The 26,702-nt window shown below is 50.9% G+C and overlaps 1 protein-coding gene across 3 annotated transcripts in view; it reads left to right on the top strand.

Annotated features, from left to right (window-relative positions):
- LOC140274926 (ephrin type-A receptor 7-like) overlaps window positions 1–26,702 on the top strand; it is a 169,655-nt gene that overhangs the window by 127,294 nt on the left and 15,659 nt on the right. For 2 of the 3 annotated variants that reach the window (XM_072370316.1, XM_072370315.1), the window contains exons 7-10: window positions 3,239–3,527; window positions 9,589–9,697; window positions 15,585–15,710; window positions 19,674–19,729. In XM_072370316.1, the coding sequence (XP_072226417.1) occupies window positions 3,239–3,527; window positions 9,589–9,697; window positions 15,585–15,710; window positions 19,674–19,729 (580 nt within the window). The remainder of the gene's footprint in view (window positions 1–3,238; window positions 3,528–9,588; window positions 9,698–15,584; window positions 15,711–19,673; window positions 19,730–26,702) is intronic. The other variant, XM_072370317.1, reaches the window with a different exon arrangement.

Raw genomic sequence — 26,702 nt, 5'->3', positions numbered from 1 at the left:
TCTCCCTGTCTCCCTGTCTCCTTGTCTCCCTCTCCCTGTCTCCCTGTCTCCTTGTCTCCCTCTCTCCCTGTCTCCTTGTCTCCCTGTCTCCTTGTCTCCCTCTCCCTGTCTCCTTGTCTCCCTCTCCCTGTCTCCTTGTCTCCCTCTCTCCTTGTCTCCTTCTCTCCCTGTCTCCTTGTCTCCCTGTCTCCTTGTCTCCTTCTCTCCCTGTCTCCCTGTCTCCTTGTCTCCCTGTCTCCTTGTCTCCCTGTCTCCCTGTCTCCTTGTCTCCTTCTCTCCCTGTCTCCCTGTCTCCTTGTCTCCTTCTCTCCCTGTCTCCCTGTCTCCTTGTCTCCCTCTTCCTGTCTCCCTGTCTCCATCTCACCCTGTCTCCTTGTCTCCCTCTCTCCCTGTCTCCTTGTCTCCCTCTCACCCTGTCTCCCTGTCTCCTTGTCTCCCTCTCCCTGTCTCCTTGTCTCCTTCTCACCCTGTCTCCTTGTCTCCCTCTCCCTGTCTCCCTGTCTCCTTGTCTCCTTCTCACCCTGTCTCCTTGTCTCCCTCTTCCTGTCTCCCTGTCTCCTTGTCTCCCTCTCACCCTGTCTCCTTGTCTCCCTCTCACCCTGTCTCCCTGTCTCCTTGTCTCCCTCTCCCTGTCTCCCTGTCTCCCTCTCACCCTGTCTCCCTGTCTCCTTGTCTCCCTCTCCCTGTCTCCCTGTCTCCTTCTCCTCCTGTCTCCTTGTCTCCTTCTCATCCTCTCTCCCTGTCTCCCTCTCTCCCTCTCTCCCTGTCTCCTTGTCTCCTTCTCCTCCTGTCTCCTTGTCTCCCTCTTCCTGTCTCCCTGTCTCCCTCTCACCCTGTCTCCCTGTCTCCTTGTCTCCCTCTCCCTGTCTCCCTGTCTCCTTCTCCTCCTGTCTCCTTGTCTCCTTCTCATCCTCTCTCCCTGTCTCCCTCTCTCCCTCTCTCCCTGTCTCCTTGTCTCCTTCTCACCCTGTCTCCTTGTCTCCCTCTTCCTGTCTCCCTGTCTCCATCTCACCCTGTCTCCTTGTCTCCCTCTCTCCTTGTCTCCTTGTCTCCCTCTCACCCTGTCTCCCTGTCTCCTTGTCTCCCTGTCTCCCTCTCTCCCTCTCTCCTTGTCTCCTTGTCTCCTTCTCACCCTGTCTCCTTGTCTCCTTCTCACCCTGTCTCCTTGTCTCCCTCTTCCTGTCTCCCTGTCTCCATCTCACCCTGTCTCCTTGTCTCCCTCTCTCCTTGTCTCCTTGTCTCCCTCTCACCCTGTCTCCCTGTCTCCTTGTCTCCCTGTCTCCCTCTCTCCCTCTCTCCTTGTCTCCTTCTCACCCTGTCTCCTTGTCTCCTTCTCACCCTGTCTCCTTGTCTCCTTCTCTCCCTGTCTCCTTGTCTCCTTCTCCTCCTGTCTCCTTGTCTCCTTCTCATCCTCTCTCCCTGTCTCCCTCTCTCCCTCTCTCCCTGTCTCCTTGTCTCCTTCTCCTCCTGTCTCCTTGTCTCCCTCTCTCCCTCTCACCCTGTCTCCCTCTCTCCCTGTCTCCTTGTCTCCCTCTCTCCCTGTCTCCTTGTCTCCCTCTCTCCCTCTCTCCTTGTCTCCCTCTCCCTGTCTCCTTGTCTCCCTCTCTCCCTCTCTCCCTGTCTCCCTGTCTCCTTGTCTCCCTCTCCCTGTCTCCTTGTCTCCTTCTCACCCTGTCTCCTTGTCTCCCTCTTCCTGTCTCCCTGTCTCCTTGTCTCCCTCTCACCCTGTCTCCTTGTCTCCCTCTCACCCTGTCTCCCTGTCTCCTTGTCTCCCTCTCCCTGTCTCCCTGTCTCCCTCTCACCCTGTCTCCCTGTCTCCTTGTCTCCCTCTCCCTGTCTCCCTGTCTCCTTGTCTCCTTCTCACCCTGTCTCCTTGTCTCCCTCTCTCCTTGTCTCCTTGTCTCCCTCTCACCCTGTCTCCCTGTCTCCTTGTCTCCCTGTCTCCCTCTCTCCCTCTCTCCTTGTCTCCTTGTCTCCTTCTCACCCTGTCTCCTTGTCTCCTTCTCACCCTGTCTCCTTGTCTCCCTCTTCCTGTCTCCCTGTCTCCATCTCACCCTGTCTCCTTGTCTCCCTCTCACCCTGTCTCCCTGTCTCCTTGTCTCCCTCTCCCTGTCTCCCTGTCTCCTTGTCTCCTTCTCTCCCTGTCTCCCTGTCTCCTTGTCTCCTTCTCACCCTGTCTCCTTGTCTCCCTCTTCCTGTCTCCCTGTCTCCTTGTCTCCCTCTCCCTGTCTCCCTGTCTCCTTGTCTCCTTCTCACCCTGTCTCCTTGTCTCCCTCTCCCTGTCTCCCTGTCTCCTTGTCTCCTTCTCACCCTGTCTCCTTGTCTCCCTCTTCCTGTCTCCCTGTCTCCATCTCACCCTGTCTCCTTGTCTCCCTCTCTCCTTGTCTCCTTGTCTCCCTCTCACCCTGTCTCCCTGTCTCCTTGTCTCCCTGTCTCCCTCTCTCCTTGTCTCCTTGTCTCCTTCTCACCCTGTCTCCTTGTCTCCTTCTCACCCTGTCTCCTTGTCTCCTTCTCTCCCTGTCTCCTTGTCTCCTTCTCCTCCTGTCTCCTTGTCTCCTTCTCATCCTCTCTCCCTGTCTCCCTCTCTCCCTGTCTCCTTGTCTCCTTCTCCTCCTGTCTCCTTGTCTCCCTCTCTCCCTCTCACCCTGTCTCCCTCTCTCCCTGTCTCCTTGTCTCCCTCTCTCCCTGTCTCCTTGTCTCCCTCTCTCCCTCTCACCCTGTCTCCCTCTCTCCCTGTCTCCTTGTCTCCCTCTCTCCTTGTCTCCCTCTCCCTGTCTCCTTGTCTCCCTCTCTCCCTGTCTCCTTGTCTCCCTCTCTCCCTCTCTCCCTGTCTCCCTGTCTCCTTGTCTCCCTCTCCCTGTCTCCTTGTCTCCCTCTCCTTGTCTCCTTGTCTCCCTCTCTCCCTCTCTCCCTGTCTCCCTGTCTCCTCGTCTCCTTCTCATCCTGTCTCCCTGTCTCCTTGTCTCCCTCTCTCCTTCTCATCCTGTCTCCCTGTCTCCTTGTCTCCCTCTCTCCCTGTCTCCTTGTCTCCTTCTCTCCTTGTCTCCTTCTCTCCTTGTCTCCTTCTCCTCCTGTCTCCTTGTCTCCTTCTCCTTCTCTCCCTCTCACCCTGTCTCCCTCTCTCCCTGTCTCCTTGTCTCCTTCTCTCCCTGTCTCCTTGTCTCCCTCTCCCTGTCTCCTTGTCTCCCTCTCCCTGTCTCCTTGTCTCCTTCTCACTGGTCCTTCTCTGCCCCTACAGGAGCAGAAGGATCAGAGTTACTCCACAGTGAAGACAGCAGCCACACGGATCAGCGTTAACAACCTGAAGTCTGGCACCGCATACGTCTTTCTCATCCGGCCCTTCAGCACGCCAGCGTCCTCCTCTTCCTTGTCCTCCTCTGCTCTCTCATCCTCCTCTTCTTCTTCGTCTTCTGTCTCTTCTTCCTCTTCGTCATCATCCTCTTCTTCTTCATCCTCGTCCTCCTCCCCGCCGCCTATAGACTACGGAGCGTACAGCGCCCCCCTGGAGCTGCAGACCCTTGGCGAGTGTGAGTATCTGCTTCAGCTCTTCTTCTGCTCAGCTCCTCCCCTCAGATACAGATGTGGGCGCCGGTCCGTTCAGGCGCCGGTCCGTTCAGGCGCCGGTCCGTTCAGGCGCCGGTCCGTTCAGGCGCCGGTCCGTTCAGGCTCCGGTCCGTTCAGGCGCCGGTCCAGCTTGAAGAACCCGGTCCCTCTTTGAGCCTCTGTCTCATGAATCTAAACTTTCTAATTAATCTAGAAATGTAATTTATTGAGTGTGACTGATGCTGCAGCCGTGAAAATCTAATTCAGCACAAACATAAAAATAGAGCTGGCAGCTCTCCTTCTAACCTGGAAATAAATACTTGATTCTGAAGAAAAGTTCCAACTTCAGTTTCTTCTCCAGCTGCTGCATATGAGGCATAAATAAATGCTGACTCAGTCTGGGAGGCTGCAGTAGATGGAAGTCAAGGCTTCGGTTTGAGAGAATCCCAATTCTTTTTATTACTTTCAGAACCAGCTTTAAATGACTCGGGTTAGAGTTGTGGAACCTGTATCTGATGATCTGTGCAGCTGTCTGCAGATCAGCAGCAGAACATGCATTCAGGAGACATTAAGATCAAGTGAACGCATGAAATGATTCAACAGACAAGTTCCAGCCCTGCAATGATTAATCTTTGCTGTGAGACACTCTGTCAAAAGTCTGAGATCAATAGAATTAGCTCCAAAGTGCTGCCTGTTGTCTAAAGGTATAATAAAATGATTTATTACACGTAAGCGTACTTTGATCTGATTGAACGTCTGATGAGATCTTCTTCGCTGATCAGTAACTGATCTAAACCCTAACCCTGAACAGACCACGTGGTTCTCCAGTTTCCTCCCAGTTTCCCCCCAGTTTCCCCCCAGTTTCCCCCCAGTTTCCTCCCAGTTTCCTCCCAGTTTCCTCCCAATTTCCCCCCAGTTTCCTCCCAGTTTCCCCCCAGTTTCCCCCCAGTTTCCTCCCGGTTTCCTCCCGGTTTCCTCCCAGTTTCCTCCCAGTTTCCTCCCAGTTTCCCCCCAGTTTCCCCCCGGTTTCCTCCCGGTTTCCTCCCAGTTTCCTCCCAGTTTCCCCCCAGTTTCCTCCCAGTTTCCCCCCAGTTTCCTCCCAGTTTCCCCCCAGTTTCCCCCCGGTTTCCTCCCGGTTTCCTCCCAGTTTCCTCCCAGTTTCCCCCCAGTTTCCTCCCAGTTTCCTCCCAGTTTCCCCCCGGTTTCCTCCCAGTTTCCCCCCAGTTTCCCCCCAGTTTCCTCCCAGTTTCCCCCCAGTTTCCTCCCAGTTTCCTCCCAGTTTCCCCCCAGTTTCCTCCCAGTTTCCCCCCAGTTTCCCCCCGGTTTCCTCCCAGTTTCCCCCCAGTTTCCCCCCAGTTTCCCCCCAGTTTCCTCCCGGTTTCCTCCCAGTTTCCTCTCAGTTTCCCCCCAGTTTCCTCCCAGTTTCCTCCCAGTTTCCCCCCAGTTTCCCCCCGGTTTCCTCCCGGTTTCCTCCCAGTTTCCTCCCAGTTTCCCCCCAGTTTCCTCCCAGTTTCCTCCCAGTTTCCCCCCGGTTTCCTCCCAGTTTCCCCCCAGTTTCCTCCCAGTTTCCTCCCAGTTTCCCCCCAGTTTCCTCCCAGTTTCCCCCCAGTTTCCCCCCGGTTTCCTCCCAGTTTCCCCCCAGTTTCCCCCCAGTTTCCTCCCAGTTTCCCCCCAGTTTCCCCCCAGTTTCCTCCCAGTTTCCCCCCAGTTTCCTCCCAGTTTCCCCCCAGTTTCCTCCCAGTTTCCTCCCAGTTTCCCCCCAGTTTCCCCCCAGTTTCCCCCCGGTTTCCTCCCAGTTTCCCCCCAGTTTCCCCCCAGTTTCCCCCCAGTTTCCTCCCAGTTTCCCCCCAGTTTCCTCCCAGTTTCCCCCCAGTTTCCTCCCAGTTTCCTCCCAGTTTCCCCCCAGTTTCCCCCCAGTTTCCTCTGTTTCCCCCCAGTTTCCTCCCAGTTTCCCCCCAGTTTCCTCCCAGTTTCCTCCCAGTTTCCCCCCGGTTTCCTCCCAGTTTCCCCCCAGTTTCCTCCCAGTTTCCTCCCAGTTTCCCCCCAGTTTCCTCCCAGTTTCCCCCCAGTTTCCCCCCGGTTTCCTCCCAGTTTCCCCCCAGTTTCCCCCCAGTTTCCTCCCAGTTTCCCCCCAGTTTCCCCCCAGTTTCCTCCCAGTTTCCCCCCAGTTTCCTCCCAGTTTCCCCCCAGTTTCCTCCCAGTTTCCTCCCAGTTTCCCCCCAGTTTCCCCCCAGTTTCCCCCCGGTTTCCTCCCAGTTTCCCCCCAGTTTCCCCCCAGTTTCCCCCCAGTTTCCTCCCAGTTTCCCCCCAGTTTCCTCCCAGTTTCCCCCCAGTTTCCTCCCAGTTTCCTCCCAGTTTCCCCCCAGTTTCCCCCCAGTTTCCCCCCGGTTTCCCCCCAGTTTCCCCCCAGTTTCCCCCCAGTTTCCCCCCAGTTTCCTCCCGGTTTCCTCCCAGTTTCCCCCCAGTTTCCTCTCAGTTTCCCCCCAGTTTCCCCCCAGTTTCCCCCCAGTTTCCTCCCAGTTTCCCCCCAGTTTCCTCCCAGTTTCCTCCCAGTTTCCCCCCAGTTTCCCCCCAGTTTCCCCCCGGTTTCCCCCCAGTTTCCCCCCAGTTTCCCCCCAGTTTCCCCCCAGTTTCCTCCCGGTTTCCTCCCAGTTTCCCCCCAGTTTCCTCTCAGTTTCCCCCCAGTTTCCCCCCGGTTTCCTCCCAGTTTCCCCCCAGTTTCCCCCCAGTTTCCTCCCAGTTTCCCCCCAGTTTCCTCCCAGTTTCCTCCCAGTTTCCTCCCAGTTTCCCCCCAGTTTCCTCCCAGTTTCCCCCCAGTTTCCTCCCAGTTTCCCCCCAGTTTCCCCCCGGTTTCCTCCCGGTTTCCTCCCAGTTTCCTCCCAGTTTCCCCCCAGTTTCCTCCCAGTTTCCTCCCAGTTTCCCCCCGGTTTCCTCCCAGTTTCCCCCCAGTTTCCCCCCAGTTTCCTCCCAGTTTCCCCCCAGTTTCCTCCCAGTTTCCTCCCAGTTTCCCCCCAGTTTCCTCCCAGTTTCCCCCCAGTTTCCCCCCGGTTTCCTCCCAGTTTCCCCCCAGTTTCCCCCCAGTTTCCCCCCAGTTTCCTCCCGGTTTCCTCCCAGTTTCCTCTCAGTTTCCCCCCAGTTTCCCCCCGGTTTCCTCCCAGTTTCCCCCCAGTTTCCTCCCAGTTTCCTCCCAGTTTCCCCCCAGTTTCCCCCCGGTTTCCTCCCGGTTTCCTCCCAGTTTCCTCCCAGTTTCCCCCCAGTTTCCTCCCAGTTTCCTCCCAGTTTCCCCCCGGTTTCCTCCCAGTTTCCCCCCAGTTTCCTCCCAGTTTCCTCCCAGTTTCCCCCCAGTTTCCTCCCAGTTTCCCCCCAGTTTCCCCCCGGTTTCCTCCCAGTTTCCCCCCAGTTTCCCCCCAGTTTCCTCCCAGTTTCCCCCCAGTTTCCCCCCAGTTTCCTCCCAGTTTCCCCCCAGTTTCCTCCCAGTTTCCCCCCAGTTTCCTCCCAGTTTCCTCCCAGTTTCCCCCCAGTTTCCCCCCAGTTTCCCCCCGGTTTCCTCCCAGTTTCCCCCCAGTTTCCCCCCAGTTTCCCCCCAGTTTCCTCCCAGTTTCCCCCCAGTTTCCTCCCAGTTTCCCCCCAGTTTCCTCCCAGTTTCCTCCCAGTTTCCCCCCAGTTTCCCCCCAGTTTCCCCCCGGTTTCCCCCCAGTTTCCCCCCAGTTTCCCCCCAGTTTCCCCCCAGTTTCCTCCCGGTTTCCTCCCAGTTTCCCCCCAGTTTCCTCTCAGTTTCCCCCCAGTTTCCCCCCGGTTTCCTCCCAGTTTCCCCCCAGTTTCCCCCCAGTTTCCTCCCAGTTTCCCCCCAGTTTCCTCCCAGTTTCCCCCCAGTTTCCCCCCAGTTTCCCCCCAGTTTCCTCCCAGTTTCCCCCCAGTTTCCCCCCAGTTTCCTCTGTTTCCCCCCAGTTTCCTCCCAGTTTCCCCCCAGTTTCCCCCCAGTTTCCCCCCGGTTTGCTCCCAGTTTCCCCCCAGTTTCCCCCCAGTTTCCCCCCGGTTTGCTCCCAGTTTCCCCCCAGTTTCCCCCCAGTTTCCCCCCGGTTTGCTCCCAGTTTCCCCCCAGTTTCCCCCCAGTTTCCCCCCGGTTTCCCCCCAGTTTCCTCCCAGTTTCCCCCCAGTTTCCTCCCAGTTTCCCCCCAGTTTCCTCCCAGTTTCCCCCCAGTTTCCTCCCAGTTTCCTCCCAGTTTCCCCCCAGTTTCCTCCCAGTTTCCCCCCAGTTTCCCCCCGGTTTCCTCCCAGTTTCCCCCCAGTTTCCCCCCAGTTTCCCCCCAGTTTCCTCCCGGTTTCCTCCCAGTTTCCTCTCAGTTTCCCCCCAGTTTCCTCCCAGTTTCCTCCCAGTTTCCTCCCAGTTTCCTCCCAGTTTCCCCCCAGTTTCCCCCCAGTTTCCTCCCAGTTTCCCCCCAGTTTCCTCCCAGTTTCCTCCCAGTTTCCCCCCGGTTTGCTCCCAGTTTCCCCCCAGTTTCCCCCCAGTTTCCCCCCGGTTTGCTCCCAGTTTCCCCCCAGTTTCCCCCCAGTTTCCCCCCGGTTTGCTCCCAGTTTCCCCCCAGTTTCCCCCCGGTTTCCCCCCAGTTTCCTCCCAGTTTCCCCCCAGTTTCCTCCCAGTTTCCCCCCAGTTTCCTCCCAGTTTCCCCCCAGTTTCCTCCCAGTTTCCTCCCAGTTTCCCCCCAGTTTCCTCCCAGTTTCCCCCCAGTTTCCCCCCGGTTTCCTCCCAGTTTCACCCCAGTTTCCCCCCAGTTTCCTCCCAGTTTCCCCCCAGTTTCCTCCCAGTTTCCCCCCAGTTTCCTCCCAGTTTCCTCTCAGTTTCCCCCCAGTTTCCTCCCGGTTTCCTCCCAGTTTCCTCTCAGTTTCCCCCCAGTTTCCCCCCGGTTTCCTCCCAGTTTCCTCCCAGTTTCCTCCCAGTTTCCTCCCAGTTTCCCCCCAGTTTCCTCCCAGTTTCCCCCCAGTTTCCTCCCAGTTTCCCCCCAGTTTCCTCCCAGTTTCCTCCCAGTTTCCTCCCAGTTTCCCCCCAGTTTCCCCCCAGTTTCCCCCCGGTTTCCTCCCAGTTTCCCCCCAGTTTCCTCCCAGTTTCCTCCCAGTTTCCCCCCAGTTTCCTCCCAGTTTCCCCCCAGTTTCCCCCCAGTTTCCCCCCAGTTTCCTCCCAGTTTCCTCCCAGTTTCCTCTCAGTTTCCTCCCAGTTTCCCCTCAGTTTCCCCCCAGTTTCCTCCTAGTTTCCTCCCAGTTTCCCCCCAGTTTCCTCCCAGTTTCCCCCCGGTTTGCTCCCAGTTTCCCCCCAGTTTCCCCCCAGTTTCCCCCCAGTTTCCCCCCGGTTTGCTCCCAGTTTCCCCCCAGTTTCCCCCCAGTTTCCCCCCGGTTTGCTCCCAGTTTCCCCCCAGTTTCCCCCCGGTTTCCCCCCAGTTTCCCCCCAGTTTCCTCCCAGTTTCCTCCCAGTCCTAAAACATAAAGTGTTAAAGTGTTTTTGAACTGACTGTGACGGTGGTTGTTGGTCCTGTGGTGACCTCCCAGCTGTCCCACACCTCTCACCTGATGGTATCTGGGTTTGGCTCCCGTTTATTCAACAAAACAAAAGTGTATCTCTTTGTAATGATCTTCATTAAATGTTAGAAACAATAAACTGGGCCCACACCTGATGGCCTTCATGTTTAGCTGAAATTATAACGGCCGTTTTAATCGTTGAGGTGTAGCAGAAGATCGCTGATGAGGCGATAATCGTTTGAAGCAGGTCGATTGAAGACTGATGTTTGGAACCTGTTTTATGAGAGAGAAGAAGTGTCCTTTAAGGTCCTTTCAGCTCACGGACCTGAGTCCAGCTGCTGGACCTGAGTCCAGCTGCTGGACCTGAGTCCAGCTGCTGGACCTGAGTCCAGCTGCTGGACCTGAGTCCAGCTGCTGGACCTGAGTCCAGCTGCTGGACCTGAGTCCAGCTGCTGTGCCGGACCAGGATGTGCCAGTCAGTGTGTGCACAGATGTGTGTGTTCCTCAGAGCTCTCTGTGTTTTCCTGCTTCCAGTGACCCTGGCGTCCAGCGAACAGAGCCCGGTGGTGATCATCGTGGTCGTGTCTGTGGCTGCCCTCATCATGCTGCTCTCCATGGGAGTCGGACTGCTCATCTGGAGGAGGTACATTTCACTCACTGCTGATTGGATCGTTTCCCACTTCCTGTGACTGATGCTCTCAGCCTTTAATAAGCTCAGCAGGCCGTGTGTGTGCAGCGCTCCAGACGCATCAAACACTGAAACCCCCCTCCTTTTCATTCATTCACCCACAGCTAACTTTGGGGTAGTTCTGTACATCTATAATGTCATCAGAAACCATCTGTGTGGATAAATTAGTTTAAACGCTGAATCTTTAACTTTAAAGCAAAGAGACTCTCAGCCAATGAAAGCCACTCCACTGACCTCATTTCTGAGCATAGCGCTCAGTCTAATTCAATCCAAAGTGTCTTAAATGAAGCACCAGTGAGACGGCAGCAGTTAGTGGGAACTGTCTGGGCGTCTTTATTCCAGTCGGCCTCTGATTCCACTTTTCTCCAAGCTTCAGCTCATTTTCACAGTGAAGAATTCACAGTTTGAGCTGTGATGGAGATGTTATTAAGCAGCTTTTTTTGCACTCCGAACACCAAACTACCGAGTGATCGATGGAGGAACATGTTGAGCTCATCTGACTCTGCCCTGCTCCACTTTCAGTGAAATAAATATGAAAGAAGTTCTGAAGTTCTGTCTGCATCAGACTGAAGTTCTGTCTGAAGTTCTGTCTGCTTCAGACTGAAGTTCTGTCTGAAGTTCTGTCTGAAGTTCTGTCTGCAGTCAGACTGAAGTTCTGTCTGAAGTTCTGTCTGCAGTCAGACTGAAGTTCTGTCTGAAGTTCTGTCTGCATCAGACTGAAGTTCTGCCTGAAGTTCTGCCTGAAGTTCTGTCTGAAGTTCTGTCTGCATCAGACTGAAGTTCTGTCTGCTTCAGACTGAAGTTCTGTCTGAAGTTCTGTCTGCAGTCAGACTGAAGTTCTGTCTGAAGTTCTGCCTGAAGTTCTGTCTGAAGTTCTGTCAGCATCAGACTGAAGTTCTGCCTGAAGTTCTGTCTGAAGTTCTGTCAGCATCAGACTGAAGTTCTGTCTGAAGTTCTGCCTGAAGTTCTGCCTGAAGTTCTGTCTGCATCAGACTGAAGTTCTGTCTGCTTCAGACTGAAGTTCTGTCTGCAGTTCTGTCTGCAGGCAGAACTTCTGTCAGCCCACATACACGATGCACCAAAGAGATGAATCTTTATATCAGTCTGATCACAACCAGATGTTTGTTGGACCAAATCTGTACAAAATGGCCTGTGAAACCGGACCAGAACCCCAGATAATCCTGCTGGGTCTGAACCCCTCCTTCATGTTTCCACTCAGCTGGACTCAGGTGGTCCAGCTGCTCTGTTCAGGCTCCAAACTTCCATCTTTCAGTAAAAACAGTCTTTATTAATCCAGCTGAACTTTTTTTTAACTTTTCTGTTTCTTTGGTCAGAAACTGGGGCTGAAATCAGCCCTTAAGGCTCCGTGTTAAAGCACTTCCAGACTGTGGCTCTGCTCTGATAAAATCCTGACTTTATAACCACAGAAAGACGCGTCTGTGCCGTGAATTCGGCTGAACTTCATGCACCATGAGCTCCCACAGAGGAAGCTAGAGGCTGATCTCTGATTGGTTGTTTCAGGCACAGAGGATGATATCAGACTGTCTGTAATATTGATGCACAGCGTTATTTCCAAAGTTTTGTTTCAGTCCTTAAAGCAAGCAACAGTTGCATTATTTATGGCCCAAAAGGCCCTTTTAAGAGATTAGACTGACATTTAGGGATCGGTGCTGCACTTTTCCCACACAGCTGCCGACAAAGATAATAAGTAAACAGCATCACAGGCTGTCAGGCAGGAACCTCGCACTGAGATTTGTTCTGTGCTGTCATGTTTTCTCCTGCTGAGCAGAGGAGAGGCTCCCAGTTCATTTCTGACCCTTCTGCTGTCCTTCCTGCCAGCTTTCAGCTCGGAAACACAGGACCGGTCTCTGCCCACACAGTATTTAGGCCCGTTTCAGCTTTGAGGCGCGGTGCTGCTTATCTCTGTCCTCTTTATTTCCATCACTGCAGCAGTACAAGGGGTCTCCATTGTTCCCGGCTGCCGGACCATTAAGCAGCTCCTCCTGCTTTGCATAAAGACAAAGAGAGTGTTTGACGCCTCCATTAGCGTGCTGCTGTTTACAGAAACTGATCGGTTCAGGCTCACTGCTGTCTGCACACATCAGAGTACGGACACACGGGATGCTGCTTCAGTTTCAGGCTCACTCCTCCTGCTGGAGAATCTCTGAACAGGCACAGAATAAATCAGTTTATTCTCACAAGTTGTCTTTCAGTGGGGGGGTTCTTCTGCGCCCCCACAGCACGGCTCCATAGGGACAGAAGTCATCTCTCACATTCTGAGGGCAATAATGCTTTCTTCATCAGCTGGAAGTCACAAGGAAGATCTGCGGATCAAAGGGCCAGAGGGTCGACTCCCAGCTGCCCCGCACCGCAGGTCAAAGTTGAGCGAGACGCTCATTCAGTTCACTTCAGTTTTATTCATGAAGCCCTAAATCACAAAGACCGTCTCCAGACAATCCAAAGATACCGTTTGATTCAAGCCAATTAAACGTAAAACAGTCTTAAACCATTCAAATCCAATCAATTAGAATCCAAATTAGTGCAGTTTATACAAAATAAAGTAGCCGAGCTACAGACTGCCCTTTAACAGGAAGAAACCTCCATCAGAACCAGAACCAGGAAGAAACCTCCATCAGAACCAGAACCAGGAAGAAACCTCCATCAGAACCAGAACCAGGAAGAAACCTCCATCAGAACCAGAACCAGGAAGAAACCTCCATCAGAACCAGAACCAGGAAGGGTCCATCTGCCTGGACCAGCTGGGGCTGAGAGGACAGGAAAGAGGGGACAACAAGCAGCGTAACACCAGGCCAGAGACACCTGCTGAGAGAGAGAAACACAAGTTAATGACAGCAATGATGTCATATGGACAATTTCATACGTGCACACGCGGCTCCATACGTGCACACGCGGCTCCATACGTGCACACGCGGCTCCATACGTGCACACGCGGCTCCATACGTGCACACGCGGCTTCTTGTCACGCATGAAATACAATCAGCACGTAACAACGCACACGTGCTTGTTTAGACATCGATATCACCTCATTTTGTGTGTGTGTGTGTGTGTGTGTGAGTGTGTGTGTGTGTGTGTGTGTGTGTGTGTGTGTGTGTGTGTGTGTGTGTGTGTGTGTGTGTGTGTGTGTGTGTGTGTGTGTGAGAGAGCTCCATGTTATCAAGAGTAGGAGCTGGAGAGGAGATCAAGAAGGAAGAAGCAGGAAATTAAAGTGGGGGTCATTTCATGGGGACAAAAAGTGGAACTCTAAGGGGAAAAGGTCTCCAGCTCAGTGTGTAGTTCTCTGCTGTAGTTCTCTGCTGTAGGTCTCTGCTGTAGTTCTCTGCTGTAGTTCTCTGCTGTAGTTCTCTGCTGTAGTTCCCTGCTGTAGTTCCCTGCTGTAGTTCTCTGCTGTAGTTCCCTGCTGTAGTTCTCTGCTGTAGTTCTCTGCTGTAGTTCTCTGCTGTAGTTCTCTGCTGTAGTTCTCTGCTGTAGTTCTCTGCTGTAGTTCCCTGCTGTAGTTCTCTGCTGTAGTTCTCTGCTGTAGTTCTCTGCTGTAATTCTCTGCTGTAGTTCTCTGCTGTAATTCTCTGCTGTAGTTCTCTGCTGTAGTTCTCTGCTGTAGTTCTGTGCTGTAGTTCTCTGCTGTAGTTCTCTGCTGTAGTTCTCTGCTGTAGTTCTCTGCTGTAGTTCTCTTCTGTAGGTCTCTGCTGTAGTTCTCTGCTGTAGTTCTCTGCTGTAGTTCTCTGCTGTAGTTCTCTGCTGTAGGTCTCTGCTGTAGTTCTCTGCTGTAGTTCTCTGCTGTAGTTCTCCGCTGTAGTTCTCTGCTGTAGTTCTCTGCTGTAGTTCTCTGCTGTAGTTCTCCGCTGTAGTTCTCTGCTGTAGTTCTCTGCTGTAGTTCTCTGCTGTAGTTCTCCGCTGTAGTTCTCTGCTGTAGTTCTCTGCTGAAGTTCTCTGCTGTAGTTCTCTGCTGTAATTCTCTGCTGTAGTTCTCTGCTGTAGTTCTCTGCTGTAATTCTCTGCTGTAGGTCTCTGCTGTAGTTCTCTGCTGTAGTTCTCTGCTGTAGTTCTCTGCTGTAGTTCTCTGCTGTAGTTCTCCGCTGTAGTTCTCCGCTGTAGTTCTCTGCTGTAGTTCTCTGCTGTAGTTCTCTGCTGTAGTTCTCTGCTGTAGTTCTCTGCTGTAGTTCTCTGCTGTAGTTCTCCGCTGTAGTTCTCCGCTGTAGTTCTCTGCTGTAGTTCTCTGCTGTAGTTCTCTGCTGAAGTTCTCTGCTGTAGTTCTCTGCTGTAATTCTCTGCTGTAGTTCTCTGCTGTAGTTCTCTGCTGTAATTCTCTGCTGTAGGTCTCTGCTGTAGTTCTCTGCTGTAGTTCTCTGCTGTAGTTCTCTGCTGAAGTTCTCTGCTGTAGTTCTCTGCTGTAGTTCTCTGCTGTAGTTCCCTGCTGTAGTTCTCTGCTGTAGTTCCCTGCTGTAGTTCTCTGCTGTAGTTCTCTGCTGTAGTTCCCTGCTGTAGTTCTCTGCTGTAGTTCTCTGCTGTAGTTCTCTGCTGTAGTTCCCTGCTGTAGTTCTCTGCTGTAGTTCTCTGCTGTAGTTCTCTGCTGTAGTTCCCTGCTGTAGTTCTCTGCTGTAGTTCTCTGCTGTAGTTCTCTGCTGTAGTTCTCTGCTGTAGGTCTCTGCTGTAGTTCTCCGCTGTAGTTCTCCGCTGTAGTTCTCTGCTGTAGTTCTCTGCTGTAGTTCTCTGCTGTAGTTCTCTGCTGTAGTTCCCTGCTGTAGTTCTCTGCTGTAGTTCTCTGCTGTAGTTCCCTGCTGTAGTTCCCTGCTGTAGTTCTCTGCTGTAGTTCTCTGCTGTAGTTCTCTGTGAACACATCAGTTTACGGATGTCTGCAGGGGGACCCTCAGAAGCACCTCTAACTATGACACCTTCATCTGTTTCCCAGGGCAGCAGGATGTTAAACAGCTCCACAATGCAACAAACTGGGTGTCTGAATGGTTAAAACGGTGCCATGACATCCACTTCTCTCCCATAAAGCTTTAGCTCTTCGCTGGGTTCTGAGGCTGATTTCACCTGTTCAGCAAATCGTTTTATTTCACCTTCATTTAACCAAGAAGTTCACTGACATTACATGAATACATGATTAATTCCACAAATACCCAGCATTCCCAGATAAAGGTCTATGAAAACACTGCAGCCTCTACTCAAAGTCCTCCACCTATTCTTTATGATGCACTAAAGTACGTTAAAGGTTCTAATAAAATACCTCTTTTTAAATCTCAGAGAGGGAAATCATTTAAAAAGTTATTCCAGGTCTGAATGAATCATCCTGACACTGAAGTCAAAAAGAAGGCAGTAAATACATCACTTTTTCTGAAGTAAAATCCACCTTTTCTTTGAGATTCTGCATCAGTAAAAAGTACATTAGGTGACAGATAATTTAGTTTTGTTCATTTATACTTTGTCACAAAACAGGTTTAGTTTGCATTGATGAGATCGATCAGTTCAAAGTGAAACCTTTTTACTCTGAATCAGTCTCAGGAGGGAATCTAAGATGGAAAGTTTGGTGAAGCTGAGCTTCTGGAGACAGAACCAAACATCTGTTTCTTCCTGCCAGCCGCCTCCTCCGTGGTGCGACGTTTAAAACTGGCTGAAGACTTCTGATTTCACGGGGCTTTAAGGGACCAATCTGTGATAATCTGACCCTGTTTGCACATTTCCACACCAGCCCTGACCGGATTCCTCTGATTAAAGTGATTATTTCTGACGCGACTCGCCCATCAGGCCCTTGTTGTGTTGACTGTGAAGCACAGAAAAGAGCCAGGATTGACAGTGCCCCCCCCCCTTGTTTTCTCCCCAGCAGCGTCTGCTCGAGCTCCTCCAATGTAACTCCTGCTAGTGTGGTGCTGCTCTCGACCTCCTTCTCCACCCTTCCTCCTCCTCCTCTCCTCTCTCCTCTTCCTCCCTTCACACAGCTGATGCCCAGGTACTCTGGCATGTCTGCACCCCTTCCTGCTTTTTTATCCAACTCTGTCTTTCATTGTCCCGCTTCCTCCCCCATATCATGAAAATATTCAGATCCAAACCCATTTCTTTGGAGCACTTCTATTTATATCCTCACAACTGTGCTCCACCATCATATGAAGTGAGGCGAAGAATGTGACAGGCTCTTTCTGCTGAATTCAGACCCAGAGAGAAGCCACTTTGCATTTTAGTCACATCTGTGACATTTCAAAGGAAGCAGCAGTAATTAAATCAAGTCACAGGACTTTCTCCTCATACTTCTGTGCCAGTTCTGCCCTCCTCCCAGGCTTATTTGCCTCCTTGCTGCCTGTCTACCCCGAACATGCCCCTGTATGTCAGTAGTTAGTGTGGCTCATTTGGCTCTTGGTCTTCGGTTAACCTGCTGTGTCCTGGCAGCACTTTTCTCGTGCTGCTCCCTTAATCTTTAGCATGCTTTCCCTCTGTCCTCGGTCCCCCACTGTCTACTTTATGGGCTACATCCTGTGTCTCTTCCTCTTTGCATACCCTTCCTCCCAATTATCCTCTCACCCACAGCCTCTCATTTCCCTGTCATTTCCTCTTCATCTCATCGCTCCTTCACATCCTTCCCCAGTCATTTACCCCCCACCTTGCCCTCCTCATTTGCTCACTCACCTCTTTGGTCTCTCTCATCCCCTTCGTCCTCATCAGCTCCCTCCCAGCCCTCTGCTTATCTGTGAAGTGTTGTCTCCTGGCTCCTGTCTGCTGCATGTGACCTTGTCTGTGACTGTGCTGCTGCACAGCTGGAGGGAAGTGTCAGTCCCACATCAAATGTCTCACCTTAGAAGACCTCACCGGCACAGACACACTGACCCGAGCGTCCGTGAGTCCGAGCGGACGTGGCGAGGATCAGGAACACCTCCACCCCTCAGGGTGTGTGTGTTCTCTCAGGTGTGCACGGGTTCTGACAGAAACACTCAGTAAAGTGCACTACTTTCCACTTCACTTTCATCATCGAGTTGTAAAGATTACAACAGATCCTAAAATTATATTATCTGTGAGGACTTAAAATAAAAAGTTTATTACACAATTTAACACGTTATCTGAATCCTAAAAGCGTGAATAAGGGAAAGTAGACCTGTTCCACCTCTCATCTGGAAGGCTTCCTCAGTCCTAAACTGGGGGAGCATCATAAGAAGCAGAGGATCCCAGATCCTCATGTACAGTTATCCACCTGCAGGAACCCAGTTCTGCCTCTGGCTCCAGTTCAGAGCTGTAGAACCCTGTAGAACCCTGTAGAACCCTGTAGATCCGGTGTGTTTTCCACTCCAGAGCCACTTCAGCACCTCCCTGTAAACACAGAGGTTCAGAGCTGTAGATCCCTGTAGAACCCTGTAGAACCCTGTAGAACCCTGTAGATCCGGTGTGTTTTCCTCTGCAGAGCCACGTCAGCACCTCCCTGTAAACACCGAGGTTCAGAGCTGCAGAACCCTGCAGAACCCTGTAGAACCCTGTAGATCCGGTGTGTTTTCCTCTGCAGAGCCACGTCAGCACCTCCCTGTAAACACCAAGGTTCAGAGCTGTAGAACCCTGTAGAACCCTGTAGATCCGGTGTGTTTTCCACTCCCTGTTAACACCGAGGTTCAGAGCTGCAGAACCCTGTAGAACCCTGCAGAACCCTGTAGATCCGGTGTGTTTTCCTCTGCAGAGCCACGTCAGCACCTCCCTGTAAACACCAAGGTTCAGAGCTGTAGAACCCTGTAGAACCCTGTAGATCCGGTGTGTTTTCCACTCCCTGTTAACACCGAGGTTCAGAGCTGCAGAACCCTGTAGAACCCTGCAGAACCCTGTAGATCCGGTGTGTTTTCCTCTGCAGAGCCACGTCAGCACCTCCCTGTAAACACCGAGGTTCAGAGCTGCAGAACCCTGTAGAACCCTGTAGAACCCTGTAGATCCGGTGTGTTTTCCACTCCCTGTAAACACAGAGGTTCAGAGCTGTAGATCCCTGTAGAACCCTGTAGAACCCTGTAGAACCCTGTAGATCCGGTGTGTTTTCCTCTGCAGAGCCACGTCAGCACCTCCCTGTAAACACCGAGGTTCAGAGCTGCAGAACCCTGCAGAACCCTGTAGAACCCTGTAGATCCGGTGTGTTTTCCTCTGCAGAGCCACGTCAGCACCTCCCTGTAAACACCAAGGTTCAGAGCTGTAGAACCCTGTAGAACCCTGTAGATCCGGTGTGTTTTCCACTCCCTGTTAACACCGAGGTTCAGAGCTGCAGAACCCTGTAGAACCCTGCAGAACCCTGTAGATCCGGTGTGTTTTCCTCTGCAGAGCCACGTCAGCACCTCCCTGTAAACACCAAGGTTCAGAGCTGTAGAACCCTGTAGAACCCTGTAGATCCGGTGTGTTTTCCACTCCCTGTTAACACCGAGGTTCAGAGCTGCAGAACCCTGTAGAACCCTGCAGAACCCTGTAGATCCGGTGTGTTTTCCTCTGCAGAGCCACGTCAGCACCTCCCTGTAAACACCGAGGTTCAGAGCTGCAGAACCCTGTAGAACCCTGTAGAACCCTGTAGATCCGGTGTGTTTTCCACTCCCTGTAAACACCGAGGTTCAGAGCTGCAGAACCCTGTAGAACCCTGTAGATCCGGTGTGTTTTCCTCTGCAGAGCCACGTCAGCACCTCACTGTAAACACCGAGGTTCAGAGCTGTAGAACCCTGTAGAACCCTGTAGATCCGGTATGTTTTCCACTCCCTGTAAACACCGAGGTTCAGAGCTGCAGAACCCTGTAGATCCGGTGTGTTTTCCACTCCAGAACCACGTCATCACCTCCCTGTAAACCCTGAGTCTTTGCAGAGGATTACAAACCTGAGAAGTTTACATTTTTACACCCAGTTTGTTGCATGTTCATTTTGTTCCTACTGTTGGGATGAAAGAGTGTTTTTGATCATACTGGACTCCACATGATCCATCAGTGTGAATGTGGCTCATGCTAAATAAAAGCAGGTAAATGTTTGACAGCGAGCAGCTGCACAGAACACAGAACAAATCAGAAGGTAGCAGCAGAAACTCATGTAAAGCTTTAAAAACATACAAAAAATAAATGATTCTGAATTCAATCTGGAACCAGTGAAGAAAGGCAAGAACAGGGGTGTCACTGTGTTTGTCCAGCTGCTGAACAAGCTGCAGGTGGGCTGAAAGATGCCCAGGTACAAGCAGAAATACCTTAATCCAGCCTCCAGGTGATTAAACCTATAATATGTAATAATATCTGCCTTCAAGTTATTACCGAAAGGATTGTTTTTACCAGTTCATTTATCTCTGTCACATTTGAGATCAGGCCTGGGTCTAAAGATTGAATGACTGACTCTAAGAGGCTGGCTAAACCTACTGAGGAGTCGGGGGGGATCAGAAATAACCACCTTAGACTTTCTATCATTGAACTGAAGACGGTTATTATCCATCCAGCATCTTGCCCCCTGGAGGCAGTTTTGCATGGAAGTGACCACAGTGAAGTCCTCAGGATTTAAGGTAGACGTGTCTATCATCTGCGTAGTAATGGACAGATATATCACATTTGTGGAAAATATAGTAACAAGTGCAAATAGTGTAGCAAATAGCATATATAGTATGAATAGGATTGGTCCCAAAATATATCCCTGAGGAACTCCACAAGTGACAAAAATCCCATATTAGCAGAGAAAAGACCGTGTTCCATCAGCTGTGAGATTATAGGAAGCATTCAGGATGAGTGATAACAATACCACACTCACACCAGGCTGGAACAGTGCTTCGGTCTGCTGGTGCGCGTCACTCGCTCAAACAAAGCTTTGCTGCTCATCACATCAGGGGCCGGGCTCTGTTCACCTTCTCAGAGATCAATACTCCTGCTGTGGCTTCCTCTCATCTGACTGTTACTGCACTTATTATCCCGACAGAATACCTGAGTCTTTGTTTCTCTTTGCAGGCAGTGCGGCTACAGCAAAGCTTCTCAGGAGGGAGACGAGGAGCTTTACTTCCAGTGTAAGTGACACCGATCCCTCGCTCATGTCACAGTGCACGTGAGAGCAGGTGCACGTGTTTTCAGCTTGCTGTGAACACACAGATGAGTTTGGAGGCGTGAAGAAGAACCATGAGTGTGTGCTCATCCAGCGCCGGGCACGCCGACCCGCTCCATTAGGTGGTGCATGCGGCTGATGAGGAGCGATGGAGATGAGGGGGTGGGGGGGGGGGGGGGAGCAGAAGATGTGTTAAAAGCTCCAGCAGCAGAAACAGGAAGATGTTGCAGAAGCTGTAAAGGCTTCTTCTTTTAGCTGTGGTCACGCTGCTCCCAGTGGGCTTTTTGCCTGATGCTGACTAAATTAAACCAGTTTGATGTATCTCTGCCTGTTTGTGTTCCTGCAGCTGCTCTGCTGCAGAACTTATGTATATGTATGCATGCACTGTTTGGTAAAGTCAGTGTGTGTGTGTGTGCCCTTTTGCATTGTTTAATCTCCCAGCATGCTGAGCTCTCCAGAGAGGTTTGGAGCACTATGCCTGATGAATAATGAGCCGGAGCGTGTGCTCTGGAATTAAATCTGCTCAAACAAAGACATGCCTACAGCTGACAACATGCAACACACACAGTTTCTGCCCTGCTTTCAGAGGCTCCTTTCTGTAGAAGTTGGACACATTTCTGTCCTCATTGGTGCTCCGTGATCATGGACTCGTTTGTTTGAGAGCATATTATCAGTTGGGATCATCAGTTTTTCTCCTCCCGTCTGTCACAGTCTGCAGCCTGATGTTAAAGTCTAAAGAACGGCAGAGAGCAGAGAAACGGGTGTTTAATGATGTCAGTGAAGGAAGAAGAGTCATCGAACAGCTGGTTTTATGCAGCTGAGTTCTCCACATGCTCCAGGAACCCTGTTCAGATTTTACTCAAACTTAGTTTCATTTATAAAGAACCAAATCACAACTTCAAAGATTCAGCCCGATTCAAGCCAATCAGAATCCAATTCATTAAATTACAAATTAGTCCAATTCATGCAGAACCATTAGATAAAGTATCATCACTAAGGAAACCAACAGATCACACAGAAACTTCTCTCTGATCCTGAGCTGCAGGAGGCGACTGTGGAGAGAAAAAACTCCCTTTTAACAGGAAGAAACCTCCATCAGAACCAGAACCAGGAAGGGTCCATCTGCCTGGACCAGCTGGGGCTGAGAGGACAGGAAAGAGGGGACAACAAGCAGTGTAACACCAGGCCAGAGACACCTGCTGAGAGAGAGAAACACAAGTTAATGACAGCAATGATGTCAGAGGGAGGAGAGGTGCATCATGGGAGCTCCCCCAGCAGGCTGGGCCTATAGCAGCAGAACTATGGGATGTTTCAGGCTCACCTGAGCCATCCCTAACTATAAGCTTTATCAGAAAGGAAAGTTTCAGCCTGATCTTAAAGGTAGAGAGGGTGTCTGCTTCCTGAAGCCAAACTGGCAGCTGGTTCCACAGAGAGGGGCCTGATAACTGAAGGCTCTGCCTCCCATTCTGCTTTTAGGGGCCTGATAACTGAAGGCTCTGCCTCCCATTCTGCTTTTAGGGGCCTGATAACTGAAGGCTCTGCCTCCCATTCTGCTTTTAGGGGCCTGATAACTGAAGGCTCTGCCTCCCATTCTGCTTTTAGGGGCCTGATAACTGAAGGCTCTGCCCCCCATTCTGCTTTTAGGGGCCTGATAACTGAAGGCTCTGCCTCCCATTCTGCTTTTAGGGGCCTGATAACTGAAGGCTCTGCCTCCCATTCTGCTTTTAGGGGCCTGATAACTGAAGGCTCTGCCTCCCATTCTGCTTTTAGGGGCCTGATAACTGAAGGCTCTGCCTCCCATTCTGCTTTTAGGGGCCTGATAACTGAAGGCTCTGCCTCCCATTCTGCTTTTAGGGGCCTGATAACTGAAGGCTCTGCCTCCCATTCTGCTTTTAGGGGCCTGATAACTGAAGGCTCTGGCTCCCATCCTGCTTTTAGGGGCCTGATAACTGAAGGCTCTGCCTCCCATTCTGCTTTTAGGGGCCTGATAACTGAAGGCTCTGCCTCCCATTCTGCTTTTAGGGGCCTGATAACTGAAGGCTCTGCCTCCCATTCTGCTTTTAGGGGCCTGATAACTGAAGGCTCTGCCTCCCATTCTGCTTTTAGGGGCCTGATAACTGAAGGCTCTGCCTCCCATTCTGCTTTTAGGGGCCTGATAACTGAAGGCTCTGCCTCCCATTCTGCTTTTAGGGGCCTGATAACTGAAGGCTCTGCCTCCCATTCTGCTTTTAGGGGCCTGATAACTGAAGGCTCTGCCTCCCATCCTGCTTTTAGGGGCCTGATAACTGAAGGCTCTGCCTCCCATTCTGCTTTTAGGGGCCTGATAACTGAAGGCTCTGCCTCCCATTCTGCTTTTAGGGGCCTGATAACTGAAGGCTCTGCCTCCCATTCTGCTTTTAGGGCCCTGATAACTGAAGGCTCTGCCTCCCATTCTGCTTTTAGGGGCCTGATAACTGAAGGCTCTGCCTCCCATTCTGCTTTTAGGGGCCTGATAACTGAAGGCTCTGCCTCCCATTCTGCTTTTAGGGCCCTGATAACTGAAGGCTCTGCCTCCCATTCTGCTTTTAGGGGCCTGATAACTGAAGGCTCTGCCTCCCATTCTGCTTTTAGGGGCCTGATAACTGAAGGCTCTGCCTCCCATTCTGCTTTTAGGGGCCTGATAACTGAAGGCTCTGCCTCCCATTCTGCTTTTAGGGGTTTTATCCAACTGCTTTTATCCAACTGTGAGATCTTTAAGATGTGATGGAGCTCGGTCATTAAGAGCTTTATATGTGAGGAGAAGAACCTTAAATTCTATTCTGAATCTAACAGGGAGCCAATGAAGAGAAGCTAAAACTGGAGAAACATGATCTCTGCTGTTGGATCTCAGCAGAACGACACGTTCACCACACCTGTGTCGGTGTTAATGGAAGAGCAGAGATGTTGGTCTCTTCAGGTTCTAATCTTATACTCAGCTGATCCCACAGCAGGTCCTGCAGCAGCTGATGAATGTGTTACATAAAAATATTAAATGTGCTAAAATGAGCTTTTAACCTCTCAGAAACACCTTCACACTGACCAACTTAGTTCAGCTGTGGGAACGTTTGGGATGAAACTGACTGACAGCAGACAGAAAGACCTGTCTGTAGTCGTGTTCTTCTGAAACGTCACCACTTCAGGACCAAGTACTGCTCAAAGTACTGCTCCAAGTACTGCTCAAAGTACTGCTCAAAGTACTGCTCAAAGTACGCTCAAAGTACTGCTCAAAGTACGCTCAAAGTACTGCTCAAAGTACTGCTCAAAGTACTGCTCAAAGTACTGCTCAAAGTACTGCTCAAAGTACTGCTCAAAGTACTGCTCAAAGTACGCTCAAAGTACTGCTCAAAGTACGCTCAAAGTACTGCTCAAAGTACTGCTCAAAGTACTGCTCAAAGTACGCTCAAAGTACTGCTCAAAGTACGCTCAAAGTACGCTCAAAGTACTGCTCAAAGTACTGCTCAAAGTACTGCTCAAAGTACTGCTCAAAGTACTGCTCAAAGTACGCTCAAAGTACTGCTCAAAGTACTGCTCAAAGTACGCTCAAAGTACTGCTCCAAGTACTGCTCAAAGTACACTCAAAGTACTGCTCAAAGTACGCTCAAAGTACTGCTCAAAGTACAGCTCAAAGTACGCTCAAAGTACAGCTCAAAGTACTGCTCAAAGTACAGCTCAAAGTACAGCTCAAAGTACTGCTCAAAGTACTCAGGTACGCTCCACATCCCCAGGTGTGAACTAGCTCCGCCCATTTTACCCAGGATGCTTCTGTGGTGACTTCAGACAGCTCGCTATCCCAGAAAGCAGAGCGGCACAAGCAGGGAAAAAGCGTACCGAAGTTGTCAGGTATGCTATTAGCCTCCTGCTCCTCTGCATCCTGCCCCCCCCCCCCCCCCCCCAGCCTCACCGCTTCCTGTTCAGCTTTAACATAAAACAGCTGTTTTTAGATGTTTCTTTGCTGTTGCACACGGGCATCTAGCCGAGAGGCTGCGATGAACAGAAACATCAAGAACAATCCTTTTTTTTGGGTAAATAAGTACCTTCTGTTCCAAACGCACAGTGAGCGTCCTCAGAAGTCTGTAAGAGCGAGTGCACGAGCAGAACTCAGCGTACTGAGGCACGGCCACTGTTTGTCCTCCCATAGATATATATAAATGATTTATATCGTACATACATTAGAAAAAGGGTCTCATATCAGCAGTGAAATCACAGCTCTGCGGTTTTTAAACATCCCTCCCTGTGTCTGATTTTGACATGTGGTCAGATTTGTGTGATTCGGATCATTCGGGTTACCTCCCCGCCCCTCGCGGTCTGCAGACTCTCACACATGAAGGCTCGGCCTGAAACAGCTTTGAACCATAACAGAAGACCATGCCTCAGGCACTGAGGCAGCAGACAGTCAGAGCTGTGGTTCTAAAAAGAAGTGTTCTGACCTGAAACAGGAACATCCCACATAACACCTGGAGACTGGAAAGGAACTCCTCACCTTTGATTAGCACCTTCTCTCACTTTGTTCATAAAGCTCATGAAAGGTTCACACACAGTGGCCCCAAAGTGCAACAGGAAAGCAGAATCAGCACCTTCTGCTGATCACAGGTCAGAGAGCATTTAGCATGTTTCAGAACGTTTCACTGGACTAACCAGCCCAGAGCTGACCTGCTGCAGCTGTCCTGGCTAAAGCCGGCTCTCTGGCTGCCGGTGTGCAGCGAAGGCAGCGGATGAAGGAAGCAGGAGGCAGCAGTACAGTCAATAACGCTCTCATTTGTAAATGTCAGCTGAAATTTCCCTTTGTTGAGTCTCATTAGTGTCACAGCAGTGATTGCAGAGGTCCTTGGAAGGAACGAGGCACAATAATCATTAGCAGCGACCTGTTTGTTTCTGTGTGGATGGATGGGGCTGAGCTACAGCTTTGAACCCTTTTATTGGGCTTGAACACACTCCTGTTTTTTACATTTATCAAAGGTGACAAAGTGTTTGGAGGTCGTGAACACGCCATTATCAGTCCGAGCTGCTTCTTCAGGTCGAGTCAAACCGTCTCTTCTATTCAGGAAGATTCCAGCTGAAATTATTCAGAAGAATGTGAGCAGTTAGAGCTGTTCTCTACGTTTAGGAAAAGAAGCTGCAGCTCCTCCTTTAGGAAAGAGACTAAATGATTCTGGTCCAAAGTTATTTGCAGCTTCAGAATTCAAAGTCACTCTCGACTATTTTCATCCAGAAGGGTGAGCAGCTGTGACCACACTATGTTTCACTTCTGTTCCTCCATTTTTAGATTTATTCTTATTAGATTATTAGTTTCATAGCTGAGTGTCAGTAAAGTTGAAGCACTGCGCCTGTAGGTGGCGCTGTCATGTGAATCATTCGCATTATTTTCTCATTTATCTTGGACACAGCTGGACTTTCATTTTCTTTTCCCTTCTTATGTCTCCGCATCTCTTCTGACTGGTAATAAAATGTTTTGGACTTCTTTCCGACGCCTCAGAAGAACCTGTGAAACTGAACCTGAATCAGCAGGAAAAGCGACTGATTCTGACAACATGTCAGCCTGTTTAGATCAATTTATACCCCACAAAGAATCCCAGAACAAAGGCAGAACATTCATGGATTGGGATTAAATCAGTGGGATCTCAGGTCATATTTAATCTATAAAATGACAGGAAATCTCACTGAAATGTGTTCAGCTCCTCCGCTGAGTGACAGATGTTTTCTCTCTGTGGGCTGCTCACAGGTCATTTGCACATCTGTATCACAGCTGTATCAGAAAGTTCCTCAGGTGATTAAATGCTGTTCAGATATGTGGGATGATGAGTCCACAAACTGTTCCTGCTTTACGAAACGTCTGATCAAACACAGCCAGCAGAATTCCTCTCCAACACGTTCAACAGCTTTAAGGTTTAAACAGTTTGAGACGTCCTCAGCCTCAGAGAAGGTGAGTTAAACAGTCACTCTGGGAGCATTAAGGTCCAGCTTTGGAGCTGAATTCATGCTCATTAGTTATTATTATGAGCTTTTTACCAGGAAGCGTCTCATTGAGACCATCAGCTCGGTTAAACTCTGGTGTAACTTTACAGGTGAATGCTCACAATGAGCCTGCAGCCTGATCTTTGGAGACACTTTTCTTCACATGTGCTGTTGTTTGGATATTTTTAAACCAAACTTTAAAACTAACAACAAAGCAAGAAGCCAGCGACAAGTACCAGGAGACTGTGAGGTTTCTGTGTCTCAGCATTTTAAAGAGTATCATGTTTGTCCCAGTTTCTGACAGAGGGGGGGGGGGGGGGGGGGGGGGGGGGGTTCATGTTTCTGTATTTATCAGACGCTTTTATCCAAAGCGACTTACAAATGAAGATATAACAGCTTTATAAAAAGCTAACAATAAGCTACATAGAAGGAACCCAGGAGTCCGACTCTGTCAGAGGGGACAGAGTAGAGATAGGGTGCAGGCATAGAAGGAAGAGCAGAAAGATAAAGTGCAGAGATAGAGGGGGGAGGGAAGTACAAGGTAAGTGCTGGGATAGGAGATGCTCTCTGAAGAGCTGGGTTTTCAGGAGCTTCTTGAAGATAGACAGGGACGCCCCTGTTCTGGTAGCGCTCGGTAGGTCATTCCACCATCGTGGGACGACACATGAACAGAGTTTGGATTGTCTTAGGCGTGGTGTAGGAGCTGCTAGACGACAATCCTGGGACCAACGGAGGGACCCAGTTGGGACAGAAGCCTTTGCAGAGCATTCAAGTAGATGGAGCCGTTCCATTAAGCTCTTTGTAGCTAACATCAGGGACTTGGATCTGATGCAGGCGGCTAAGGGCAGCCAGAGGAGCTCAATGAACAGAGGGGGGACGTGTTCTTTTAGGCTGATCCAAGACCAGACGCACCGCCGCGTTCTGGACCATCTGCAGAGGTTTCACAGGCTGGAGACCAGTTAGGAAAC

The sequence above is a fragment of the Leuresthes tenuis genome, unplaced genomic scaffold (assembly GCF_036924035.1).
Source record: "Leuresthes tenuis unplaced genomic scaffold, fLeuTen1.0.hap1 SCAF_18, whole genome shotgun sequence".
In the NCBI taxonomy this organism is placed as follows: Eukaryota; Metazoa; Chordata; class Actinopteri; order Atheriniformes; family Atherinopsidae; genus Leuresthes; species Leuresthes tenuis.
Note: the sequence above shows the minus strand (reverse complement) of the source record. Positions and strands in the feature narration are given on the sequence as shown.